The sequence below is a fragment of the Muscardinus avellanarius genome (assembly GCF_963383645.1).
Source record: "Muscardinus avellanarius genome assembly, chromosome: 1".
NCBI classification, from domain to species: domain Eukaryota; kingdom Metazoa; phylum Chordata; class Mammalia; order Rodentia; family Gliridae; genus Muscardinus; species Muscardinus avellanarius.
In genome coordinates, this window is record NC_137786.1 from 197621428 (window position 1) to 197635564 (window position 14137).

Below are 14137 nucleotides of genomic sequence, written 5' to 3' on the forward strand. Positions count from 1 at the left end.
CTTGGCTCAGTAGAATGCCAGCATTGGTAAATCTACCACTTTCTCTGCTTCTGGATAGAGGGTGCTGGCTGTTTGTCCTCCCAACCTGCCTTTCTTCCTTCTCTTTTCTAAAATAAGAATATTAGGCCTTTCTCCTTAGAGAAAAGAACCTTTTCAGGAGTTAAGCAAAGCACAGAATCCAATACCAAAAGCAGGTTACTGTCTGAGATTCTTACATCACAGCTAGTCTATGGAAAGTTCTTTCACATCCAACAACTCACTTATGGAAAGAAACTTGATTGATTCTTACAAATTTGGCAACAGATTTTTTTGTCAATTTCAAAATGTATGATATTAGCCAGGTGTGGTGGCACACACTTGTAATCCCCGCACTTGGGAGGCAGAGACCAGAGGATCGCGCAGGTTCAAAGCCAGCCTCACTGGCTTAAGAGATCCTGTTTCCAAATAAAACTATAAAAAGGGGTCTGGGAGTGTATCCCGGAGGTAGAAGAGTTTCCAGGAACCCCAGTACCACCAAAAAAAAAAAAAAGTATGATATTTATCAATAATAAGTTATAAAACTCAAAGAGATTTTTCTAAACCATTTGTTTGTTCTACTTGTCCATAATAGTGGAACAATTTTATTAGTTTTCTTGCTATGAAAATATTTCTAAATTTTTTGAAAAAGGTATTCAAAGAATATAGAACCAAAATGTATTAGGGTCTGTTGAGACAGTAAAAAACGATTATGTGTTTTCTCTATTATTTCCCTATTATTTCTCTGTGATTTGTGATGGTTCTCGGTTTATTTAAAAGCTATTGTTTTGTCATTAGATCTCCTTTTTCATCTTCCCACCTCCCTCAATTCAAATAATCCTTTATTCATACAAGAAGTTATCTATTTCAATGTTAAAATTTTCTATAAGAAGCAAGTGGGAGTGGGGTCAGACACATAAGGAAACAATGAGTGTTATGTGCATGTATGTTTCTGTCATTCTTAATCTCAGTATGATGTATAATTACAATTAGTCAATAAAAAGTTATTAATTTATTGTACTGTATTTTATCATACTACACAAATATTTAAGATTATAACTAATTTTGTTTTTATAAGTCTGTTGTTTTCAAAAAAGAGACCTCAAATTCTGTAGGCATAGGATCTCACCAACAATAACAACAAAAACAACAACAACAGCAACAGTACTATTCCAACCCCTAAGGCCATGGGATGCTATTTTTCTACTCCAAAATTTTCTTCCCAAATCAGTCTCAACACCAATTCCAAATGCTTCATATTTTTCTGAGGCTTCAAGTCTAAACTCTACTTTTCTAGTCCCAAAGAAAGAAAAAACAACTCTTGCTAAGATAAGCAAAATACATTTTTTGAAAAATATGGAATGCCTTTCGGGGAACAAACAAATTTACAGAAAGTGTACCTGACCTTAGACGCATTAGGAATTAGATCATTTCCAGAGGTAATAACACATAGAAACATCAGCAGTTATTGCAGAATGCTACCACAAGAATTAATCATTTCAAGCATGTGGAGAGGGAGAGCAGTTGTACAGAAGTGGTTATTAGTGTAAACTCAACAGCCAGAGGACCTGAGCTTAAAGTATAATTCCACCGCTTATTACCATGACCGAATTACATGAAATCCCTTTGTCTTAATTTCATCTTTTATAAAATGTAGATATGAGTAGTATCTTCCTTACTGAGTCATTAGGAAAATGAAATAAATTAATAGAAATAAGCATCTGAGTAGTACCTAGTACATGTGGGTGCTCATTAACCTTTGGCTACTAACTTTAGGATATAATTACTCTTAAGATTAAAATTTAAGCATGAAAAAAATCTACATAGTCAGATTAACAGCCAATACCTTGATCAAGTAATGAATTCACAGCTTGACTGCTCATACTAAATAAAATGAGAAAGAAATCATTTCTCAGAAGAAAATAATAGATTTTTATCTAAAGAGGAAAGAAGTATCCTGGAAGCATTCAGACATTATTTATAATTTTCTCACTTCATATTCCCATGTGTATGTTATCCCCTGCCCTTTATGATATTGTTATATACTTATTTGTCTCTTTGTCTTTATCCTTTTGCTAGACTCTAAATTCCTTGAAGACATGTTTTATGTTGGACTCATCTATGAGTCCAACGTAATGTATAACATATAGGTGTTCAGTGGATATATTTTTAACAGATAAATAAATGAGTGAATGAATGCCCAGAATAGATACATTTATATACAGATTATGCTATCAGTGGTTTTTCCACAATCCTTGAATTTTACTCTTGAAGGCTTCTGTTCTCACCAAATTTGAAATCCCTCCCCTTGGTTTTGCTTAATTCAAAAGTCTTTAATGTGCAAAATCATGAAGAGCAACGTTACCATTTGAAGTAATGGCTATGGCAGAGTGCTGGGGAATTTCAGGGCAATATGGAGAATAAGTTCTTGAGAACATTGAAAAAGTATTGATGAAAGATTGGCTGAAGTAAAAAGCTAGGGAGGTCTATACTACTTAGTAAATAAATCTTGGAGGAGGCTGATCATGTATGTACTTGTGAAGGTTATTATATAGTCACGTGACATGCAATTATTTGAGCTTAGAACATTAGGTAAGGGTAAAAATGAGGGTAGAAATGAGCATATTAATTTCCACTTGGATCACTGAATTTGAGGAATGCCTTTTATATAGTTTACCATGATTTCTGTAAAATAATGATAGGATGAGTGATAATTAGTGGTTTTGTAAATTTACTCACTACTTAGAAATTAGGAAGCAGAATGACTGCAGGGCCTTCAGGCAATGGTATCTCACGAGATGCTTTTGACTTGAAATGAGGTATTGTAGCAGTAATTAAGCTATATGTCTTTCCATTACTAACACATCTAAAATGATGAGATCTTTTTTTATTTTGCATTTTTCCCTCAACAAACCTACCTGTTTGCCCAATAAAATAGCTGGTGAGTGCAATGGTAATATACAAACCTTTGTTTTTATCAGAGACCTTAATTATCCATCTACAAAAGCACTCTTTAACAATCAAAGTAAGAAGATAGTTCCTATAAAACAGCAGGAGGGAAAAAATGTAAGTGCTTAGGAAGAATGAGCAATAAATAGTTCTACTGACCTTCCCCAAATGTGTTATTTTATCAACAAATGGGTAGCTCTGACACAGATGAAAATGAGTACTGAATTTAGCAAGTTCATAATTTTATCAACCTTTAATAATATAAAATATTATCCAACTGCGTTTTTAATAATTGAGCTCTACTTATGTATACTACTTTACAATTTAATAGAAGTTAAATGCATACATGTTATAAAGAAGAGATGGTAGTCTTTGCTGAGAAAACTATATGCATGTGTATAGGTGGTGAGAAAAATACTGAGGTGTTTGTGTGAGTGTGTGTGTGTGTGTGTGTGTGTGTGTGTGTGTGTGTGTGGTACTGGGGATTGAACTCAAGAGCATTCAACCTCTAAGCTAAACCTACTACCCATTTTATTTTGAAAAAGGATCTATCTTAGTTTCTGAGACTGGCCATGAAACTGCATTCTTCCTGTTGCAGCCTTCAAAGTATTGGGATTACAGGCATGCTTCACCACACCCACGTATAGGTTTGATTTATAGATAGGCACGACCTACTCTTAAGGCATTTACTCCTTTTTAGGGAGACACACATACCATGTATAATACAATGTTTGGGAGATAATACGTAAAAACAATTAAAAATATTAGTTGCAACAGTTGAAATCTTAAATATTAGAAAGGCAATATTTTGTAACATAGCCAAGTTTGGAAGATAAAACATATTAGTATATACCATATTTTTTACACCTAGCTATTTATTATTTTATGTTAGTGTACTTCATCTGCTTCCTAAGTCAAAAAGGGTAAAAGAATAATAATACATAAATAATCTATTGTCATGTTTGTCTTTTTGCCTAAACACCGTAGACCAGTTGCTGCCAACATTTCTGTGAGTTGGAGCGTGCCATTATTTTCCCTAATCTGAATGTTTTCTTCATATTGAGGTATGCTTCTGATGAGCTCCTTAATCTGGTAGATATGAGGGTGAATATTTCTAGCTCTATTTCACATTCTGCTGAGAATCTTGGTCCCATAAGAGAGAGAGAAAAAGGAACAGTTGGCAGCATCTAACCTACAAATTTGCCTCGATTTCCATGGCTGCAAGTTTATGTGAATCTGTTGACAAAGAGCCTCTCCTTCAAAGCTCTTTCTGCCTTTCAAAGTATAAAATTTAAGCTATTGTTTAGTAATGCAAATAACGGTTACATTAAAAGCATATTGAGCATACAATTAAATTAAAACATGTTAATTAAAATTTTAGGAAGCATTTAAATAAAGTCTGAATTAGAAGAGGTATACACACACACACACACACACACACACACACACACACGTTCTTCATCTGTGTAACTACCCAGTACTAACAGAACTTTGTTCTTTGAGCCTGAAAGTGAACCTGACTGAATGTTTCCACAATGACATCATCTCTTCCACTTACAGGCTCACATCCTGCCTTAACCACATGCAGACCCATAGGCAAGACAAGACTGTAAAAGGAGTCTAGCTGGGGAACTGTTTTCATGATATTTGATAGCACTAATTGTGGTCACTGCTTTCGAAGCACTCTGAATGTAGAACAGTATTTCACAAAAAGTCACTCTCGCCGTATAGAAAAGTGGAAAATTAATTATTTTAAAATGAGGTGTTACTAAATGCTTTGGAGAGAAATGAAAGTCATTTGAACAAATCAATAACGAATATGGATGCTACTTCGTAAAGGCGATCATTCATACAGTGTATAAGACCCTTTCTAAGGAACTGAAAATAAAAAGGAAAAATGGCTTTTTCATTTAAAAAATGTCTGAGGGTTGCTAAATAATTTAAAATGTCAGTAAGTACTCACACTACTGTGTGTGTGTGTGTGTGGTCCAAGGTATACGATGCTAGTGCATTACCGAGTAATGGAATAATGTTTTTAGATGAGGTAATTGAATTTAAAGTATATAGAACTCTCCAACTCTGTATCCTAAGTTTTTAGGGGATTGACTATATGAATGCCTTCTATTGTTTCACTTAGCAGTTTTAAAAATACATTACATGTCATGCGTGAAGCCATCTTGAATGTGTTTTGTGTTTATATTACTATTCTGGTCATGTATAATTTCACACTAGCATAGACTGTTCGTCTCCTGGATGCCTTGCTAGCTTTATTGCCCTATATTACAAATAAATAATATTGTAATTTGCATATCTTGACGCCAAAGGCGAAATAACAAAATCAGCTTGATTGTTTATTTTTAAAGTCACATCTCTGTCATGAAAAGGAAGAAAAGGACTTTAAAATGGGGATGAACTTACTCAGTAAATTCATAGGTGTTATGAAGGATGTGAGGGCAATTACACTTATATTTTCGTTCCAGATTAGAAACAATTAATCATGTTTTTGCGATGCTCACTTTGACAGTTGAGTGAAGCCTCTGGATCCTATTTCATAATGTTCTTTTTAAAAACATGAAATAAAGCATGTACTATTATAAATACAACCTAAGGCAGACTGATTTTATTGAAAGAGACCTTGGAAGTGTAAATAGTTTTTATAGCATTGAACATAAACCTTAAAGCACATTTAAAATAAAGCAATATGCTTGCTTTAAATTAATTGAACATTGGTTCTAGTAAATATTGTAGTAGTTTTAAATTTGAGAAGAGAGTAAAGCCAATAGTTTTAGATATTTGCAACGTTCATAATACAAAATAAAAACTTCTATATTTACTCTTAATGAGAAAGCTACCATGTTTTTGTTGTGTTCATGACAAAAGGAATACTAAACATCACATAAATGCTAGTGAAAATAGGGATTTGTTTTTTGCTCATTTCCAATTTCATTGTCTTCTCAGAATGAGAACTCTTTGTTTTCAACCAATGAGGAGAACTGTCATAACCATGCAGACCCCAAACAAATCTTTGCAGAAGAAACAAAGTACAGTGGGAGAATGCAAGCTAGAAATATAAATATTTAACATTGTACCTATATAAACAATGAGTGTGTAAGTTAATATAAATTAAACCTCTCTAATCTGAAAACCTTAAATGCCCAACACTTGACACATTTTTGAGCATGAACACGATGCCCCATGTGGCATATAAATGCAAATACGCTGAAATCTGGAAAAAAAAATCCAAAATTTGAAATACTTCTGGTCCTAAGCATTTTGAAATTTTGAATAGGGGACACTTGACCTTAACATTTTGGATGAGGGATAAGGAAACAAGCAACACACTATTCCATGTTCTCATATTTCCTATTTTTAACTTGTTTGAAGATTGAAAAGTAGATATCTGATCCCTTTTCAGGATTTAATGAATGCCATGTGATATGATAATAAAGCAAACATTTCTAGGTACTTACTCTGTGCCAGTCAGACCTTGATTGAATCATCAGATAATTTAAGTCAGATCATGTGGCTTCTTTGATCACAGTTTTGCAGTGGAACCTTGACTTGCTTGGATTAAAAGCCACAGTCTTTACTTCAGCCCACAGGACTTCATGCTCCATCCCCGGCGCCACTCTCTGATTCTATTTCCTAAGACTGCCCCTTCACTTCTCTTTGCTGCAGTGGCTTCCTTGCTGTTCTTTGAAGTTAGCAAGAAGCTCCCACCTACCACGGGGCCTCTCTGATTGTTCTTCTTTCTCCTTCGTGTGCTCATTCCTTATATGTGTGTTGATTGGCTTCTTCCTTTCCTCAGGTCTCTGCTCAAGTGTTATATTTTGTTGAAGACTTCCTTGACTGACCAACCTACATAAAGAATCTTTCCAAGGTGTTTTCTAACTGATAAACATTTATTGTTAATTATGTACAGGGTGCTGACAAATTAAAAAGAATAAAGCATCACTATCTTCTCTCAAAGAATGTGTGGCTTAAGTGGGTAAAATATGAATATATAGAAATATAGATATCAATGGTAAATGATAGATGAAATACTACTGATTCTCAAATTTTGTATCACCATAGCATATATTACATTGTTGACAATTATTCAAGAAATATATACTAGATGCTCCAAACAAACAGGGAAGATGGTAGATATGCCCGATGATGGCATGATCCCTTCCCATGTAGATTATCAGAAGAAAAGCTTTAAGTTAGTACTTAAACAGTGACTTTCAACTGGTATGTATAAATATGGGAGAGTCAAAGTACATTAGTGGCTTTTGGAGGACCACCTAGCCTAGTCTTGTCAAAACGAAAATTTAGATAATTCTGAAGCAGCCATGAGAATTAGCCAGCCAGAGACAGAATATAGAATATTTGAGTATAGCTAACATACATGAAGACCCTTAGATGGGAAGGCCTGTGACTACTTTGAGGAAGTAAAGGAAAGTGAGGTTGTCTGAATACATGAGTGCCATGTGGGATTATCAAGAGATGACACAGGAACCAAGGTTTGTCCTAAGAAACTCCTTATGTCATCGAAGCCTTTTAAACAGAAGCATGGTAAAATCTTGTAAAAGAAAATGGCATTTGCTGTGCAGAGAATGTATAGGAAGGAGGAAGTAGAATGGAATAGAGGAACCCACTTAGGAAGCTACTGTCAAGGTCAGATAAACTATAATGGTCACTGAGTCCAGGGTGATGGTAGTAGAACCAGAAAGAAGTAGAAGTAGATGGCTTTGAGTTTTGTTGAGACTTTGCAGAACTTGGTGATTAATTGGGTTGCATGGGCAAAAGATATTGGTGAGGAAATAGATGAATGGCAATGCTTTATTTTGCCATTGGAAAGACAGAGAAAGAGTAGGATTGGGAGAAAATCACTGGTTACTATGCACATGTGCAATATACACCCACGGAAAACCCTGTGGACGCCCTATCACATTGCTTATTTCTGCCCAAGATGTATATATGTGTGTGTTTGGGAGAGAGAGAGAGAGAGAGAGAGAGAGAGAGAGAGAGAGAGAGAGAGAGAGAGAGAGAGAGAAAGGATTGAATCCAGGAATATTCTACCTCTGAGCCATACCTCCAACTGTATTTCATTTTTTATTTTGAACAGGGTCTAACTAAGTTGTGGAGGGCCTCACTAAGTTGCTGAGGCTGGCTGCAAATCTGTGATCCTCTCAAATGTGTACCACCATGCCTGGGTCAATGAATTGTTTAAAGAAATAAATAAGAGTGCATTCCAGGGATAGCTATGAATTTACCTTGACACGAACCTTAAAAGATATTTCACTGGTTATGATGTAAAATTATAATGTACCATTATAAGTATGTAAAATAAATGAAAGGAAAAATAGAGATAGCACAGCTATTTTAAAAAGTATTTCACCCCCTTTGGAAAGATACCCAATAGTGGCATAGCCAGACAGTATGGTTGTAATTGTAGTCATCATCAATGAGCAGAAGAGACATGTGATTCTGTCTTGGTCAACTTTTCTAATCTCATCTCGTATTCACTCCTAAGTCCTGTGCTTGTTCAAGGTTGTTCAGATGTTTACCTTTCTGAAAGGCCCTTTCCTTTTTGTCAGCACTTGAGGGCCATCAGTTCTGTAAGTGGCTGGTACTTTGTATTAACCTTCTATAGTGATGCCCAATCCACCCTTTTCCACTGACCTTTAAAAGTTACCAAAGAACACATTTAAAACACTGCTTTAACTTCTGTCTTACAATGTGCTATCATGATTTTATTTTTCAATCTTTTTCAACAAGATGTGAAAATTTTCTAGAAGACAACTTTGGCTATTCTTTTCTGCCTTTAATTCCCTAGTGTCCAGTGTTACAACTGGTACAGAGTTGTAGTTTATAATGCTTATTAAAATTGAATCATTAAATTTCTATTAAAATTTTAGGTAGCCTCCAAATTAATTGGATATTAAATTATAGAAATAGATTTGGGAAGTTTTAATAAGCAAATCCCTATCGTTCATATGTAACCAATTAATTGGGAGAACAGAAACTTTTCATAGTAGCTTTAGAATTGGGCCACGATGTATTCATAAATTAGGCACACCGCATATAAAAATGGAAGGAAGGTATTTATTGTTAAATTATATGAAACTTTGTTTTCTCCTTTTTGAAGTGTTTACTTGGTAATTAAACAATGATTAACAACATAGTAACTTTTTATAGACTTGATTTTTCTCAGCTTTTCTCAGGTATAATTGGCAATATTATTTATAGTGTACAACGCAATGTTTTGACATATATACACCTGATAAATTTTAAAATTAGTATAGTTAACATAACAATCACTTCACCTTTTATGATAAGAACATCTAAGAATTGTTTTCCTGGCTATTTTCAAGTATATAACACATCATTATTAATCATAGGCATCACACTGTAAGTGGTTCTACTGAGTATAAAATTTATGCCCTTGAACCTGCACCTCCCATTCTCAGCCCTCTGTCCTCTAGCCCTTGAGCGTCACAGAACTACTTCCTGTTTTTAGGAGTTTAACGTTTTTATTTAATAAATTAATTTTACTTTTAATATAGTTTTATCAGTACATAATAGTTATATATCATAATCAGGTTCAGAGTGATAGAAATATATATGTACACAGTGCTTGGTATGTTTTCCTCTGGATCTCAAGTTTGACTCTTTCAGATTCCAAATGCTAGAGAAGTTTTAGTTTCCCATTAACATTGAATGAAAAGTACACCAGAATGGTCCATTTGTTGCAATCCATGAGCCTATGCCAACACATCATTATCACCAAAAGACCATAGTTTACATTAGAGTTCACTCTTCATTTTAACATGCTTTGAGGACACATGCCTGCATACCTAGTCCTTGGGAGGCTGAAACAGAAACATCCCAAGTTCAAGAACAGCTTTAGCAATATAGCAAGACTTTCAGTAGCCTAGCATGATCCTGTACTAAAACAACATTTTTTTTAAAAAAAGTAAGAGGTGCTGGGGTTGTAGCTTTAAGGTAGAATGACCCTGGATTTAATCCTTATACCACAGAAAATGAAAAAAGAAAAGAAACAGAAAAAAAAACCTGCCATGAGTTTGACAAATATGATCCAGGCTTGCAGCAATACAGTACCATATAGAACAGTTTCCCTGACCACAAAGTCCTGTGCACTCATTATTTTAATCTCCTGTCCTTTGTATCCTCTGATCTTTTTTTGTTTGTTTGTTTTGTTTTGTTTTCAGAGTTTTCCTTTTTCCAGAGAGTTATATGGTTGGCCCTACTTTACTTTTATTTCAAAACAGGGTCTCACTAGGTTAATGCATCTCACTAGTTGCACAGGCTATACTTGAACCTGTAATTCTCCGGTCTCAACCTCCCAAGTACTGAGATTGCAAGCCTCAGTTATCTTAGAAAATTTATTTTGAAAAAAGGAAAGGGGAGGTACATTTAGAATTCAAGCTTAGCACACCTGATGACTAGTATACTAAATCCTTGCTCACTGACAGAGACATAGGTTGTATTGTAGGGTCCTGAGGAGAAGGTTATGGGACTGAAAAGGGCTTCTTTTTTACTTCCAAAAAGTTTCTATAATTTTTTTCTTAGAGAATATATGTTCATTGGTCTTTATACCTAGACACCTTGGTATCGTGAACATTCCAATGAAATAATTTTACTGAGAAAGATTATTTTTCAATAAAATTTGTCGTGAAACTAGAAGCAGCATAGGAATTGAAATGGAAACGTTTCCATGATGGAAAGAGTGACTTTATTGCCTGCGTATTTAAACTGCACACTCTATATGCCCTTTGGAAAATCAAAGATATTAGTTCTTGGCAAGTACTAGGTCTTTTTCTGTTTTATATGTGAAATGTCTACTTGATGAAATTAAGGAAAGTAGTGTGTCTCATACTTTTGTGAAGAATGAATTATTTAAACTACCTGTATTAAATTTTCAGTGCACAATATATAGGGAATTAAAGGTGCCATTTTCTTAGGCTTTTCTCTTTTTTTGAATAGATGGCAGATTATTCTTTATTTTAATGTCACTTGAATAAAAATTTGGAAAATAAATCAAATGCACAGGGGTACATTTCAGAGGTAGAATACTTGTTCTCAGTACCACACACACAAACACACAAATATTCTACCAAAAAGTGTTTAGTTTGGGTTAAGATTGGAAAGTTTTACTCAAACAGATTGCTGTTTCCTAATATTCAACTGATACAATGAAGCACTGGATCTAACTGTGCTAGAATAGCAGCTAATAATCCCTATATTATCTGAGTTATTAGATCATTATTAGGTATGTTATTAGCTTTGCATTGTGAAGTCTCAAGCTATAAAGTATCAACAACCAGCTTTTCTTTTTTTTTGTTCTGAAATAATTTTCATGTTTTTCAATATGATTGCATTGAATTTCAAGTAAAAACTTGGATTCTGGAATACGATATGTAGATGACTTTGTAAAGACTTCAAGCTGGGAGAGGAAAATTCTATTTTCCTTTTTTTAGCTTAGTGCTTGTCCTTGTAAGTGCTTAAAGAGCAGGTTAAGTGATTTTTGAAAGTGGGTTGCCTGCGAGTATTCTTTAAAATGATACCCATGGTGAATTAAAGTGTCAAATCAATTTCTTGCTCTTCCAATGTAATATCGATCCTGCATTCCTTTTTGCTACACAAAACATGCACCTCATTTCCTTTAGCATGCCCTTGGTTATGTCACGTATTTTATAGTTCTTAGATTATGATGCAAACAAATTCATTAGTTTGATATGATTTCAAAGTCTCCCCCAACTCCCACAATACCCCATCCAAGGATATAGGTAGTGCATGACTTAATGGCTCATTATTTGGATATATTTAGAAGTAAATGGCTCTATTAAGGACATATGTATTTTAAATATAACATTAAAATATCAATTGACATTTATAAGTATTTTATTTTATTTTTTGTCATATGACTTATTTTATTTTATTTTTTAAACAAATTTTTTTATTGAACATAAATGGTATACATTTAAACTATATTTGGTGCCCTCTTCCCTGCCCCCGTTTTCCCTTCCCCACTTCCACCAATGGTTGTCCAGGTTAACCATGTCATATTCATAATTTTACACATATTCTGATGTAGACCCTCATTAATCAAGATCAGCCTTCCTCCTCTCCTATCTTTCCATTCAAACTTTGCTTATATTTCCACTCCATTATCTGGAGTCCCACTGGTATCCTCTGTGTTTCCTAGTTTGGGCAAATTAGAGGAAACATATGTACCTTCTCCTTCTGTGCTTGACTGATCTCACTTAACATAATGCTCTCCAGGGCTTTCTTTCTTCTTGCAAATGATATAATTTTGTTCTTCGTTGTGGCTGAATAGAATTCCATTGTGTGTATTTCCCAAAGTTTTGCTATCCGTTCATCTAAGTATTTTATAAATGAGATATTATACCATGCTATTTATAATTATTTTTGCAACTCTTAGAGGAAAGGTTTCTTTGAAAACAATTGCTGATATCTCAACCAAATCAATTAAAGAGATAGAATTATATATGCCACCACACATATGGTTCTATATTTTATATAGTAGTAGTGGTGCCTAAATTATATATCTGTATAAATATGTATGTATTTATGAAAATGCTTTGATTATATCTACCATAAATCAAATTCAATTTGTAACAAAGAGATAGATCCTTGAGATTAGACAGATATAACCTTTGAGTGATATAGTAATGAACTATATCTGTTACACAGCCACAAAATCACTGGGAATGAACTCTAGCAATAATAATAACAGGACTTCATCAATGTACTTAGGCCAGTATTACATTTTATAACCATAATTGTAAAAGAGCTCAACATCTATAGCATTGTGGTTATTAAAGTTCCTGACTCACAGCGCATAAATAAAATAACCAGTCTATGAACTTCAATAACTAGGTGTTCATTCTCCCTGTACCTTTTTCCTCTTTGAGGCAAAGCTCAAATGTACCCAGTTCATCTATATATTTTGGTTAGTCTTTTCTAGCACATAGAATCACATGATGTGGCTTCATTCAAACCTATGAAAACTGGTTATGCCCCATTAAAGACAAAACAACTATGACACTTTTAATGCTGCTTAGGAAAATTTCTGGGTTAGAATTTTATGGCTGTTAATAGGCTTATCTGTCCAGATTCATATTCTCCCTTGAGAATTTTCTTATTTTAAAAGTGAAATAATTTAGAATGTAAATAATGGCTTTCAAGGTAAAAAAGAATCCCGACAAGAGTAATCTTTACATTATATAGTAAATCTATGTCCTACGACTTTCAGAGAAATAGTCTGGAAGAAAGACTATAGGATGTTGTTTTTAAAAATTTTTAATAACCCCCTTTCGATGTATAGGTAATGAGTTTTGTGATGTTAGATGATTCTGCTGATCTCTTTTGACATTATGATTCTTGCATAGTCTTTATGATATACATGTATGCACACATATAGCGATAAAGGCATATTATATATTTAATATTATTCTATTATCATTAGAATTATAATTAAAATCATATATATAATTTTGATATATTGTATTTATGTTTTTTCACAAACGAGAAAAACACTTATACTTTCTGAAAAATACTGAAAGAATACTTAAAATGATAGAGAAAGAAAAAGGCAATAATATTAAAAGAAATAGGGAAGAAGCAATTTGAGCCAGGAAAGGAACTTATGTATATTTATTACTATGTAGTAAAAGGCAAGGTACATATATATATACACACATAAATATGTGTACATATATGTATATATATATGTACACATATGTACACATATATACATGAAAATGCTTATATATATATCTTGCCTTTACTACATATATACCACATATATATGCTTGTTTCTTAATGTCAGGTAGGTTTCAATTGCATTAAACATTCTTTTCTATAATTCACAAACCTTTTTATTGACATGAAGTCATTCCAAAGCATCTTGGTGAAACATCAATGTGTTTTTAAGGTGTCACTGTGATAATTTTGCACATATCCCAGTGATATTTCTTTTTTTTTTTTTGTCAGAGTTTGCCATTGAAGAAGATTCCATGCAAGGCCAGCGCACCCTCTGGCTCCTTTTTTGCCCGAGACAATACAGCAAATTTTTTATCCTGGTGCCGAGACTTAGGAGTGGATGAAACATGTCTATTTGAATCTGAAGGTCTGGGTATGT

At 33.8% G+C, this 14137-nt stretch overlaps 1 protein-coding gene across 2 annotated transcripts in view; it reads left to right on the forward strand.

The window, feature by feature from the left end:
• The window catches only part of GAS2 (growth arrest specific 2), a gene marked incomplete at both ends in the record, with an annotated part of 120204 nt that overhangs the window by 20400 nt on the left and 85667 nt on the right, over positions 1–14137 (forward strand). For both annotated transcript variants that reach the window (XM_080697240.1, XM_080697241.1), the window contains one exon: positions 13990–14131. In XM_080697240.1, coding sequence (XP_080553366.1) covers positions 13990–14131 — 142 coding nt within the window. The remainder of the gene's footprint in view (positions 1–13989; positions 14132–14137) is intronic.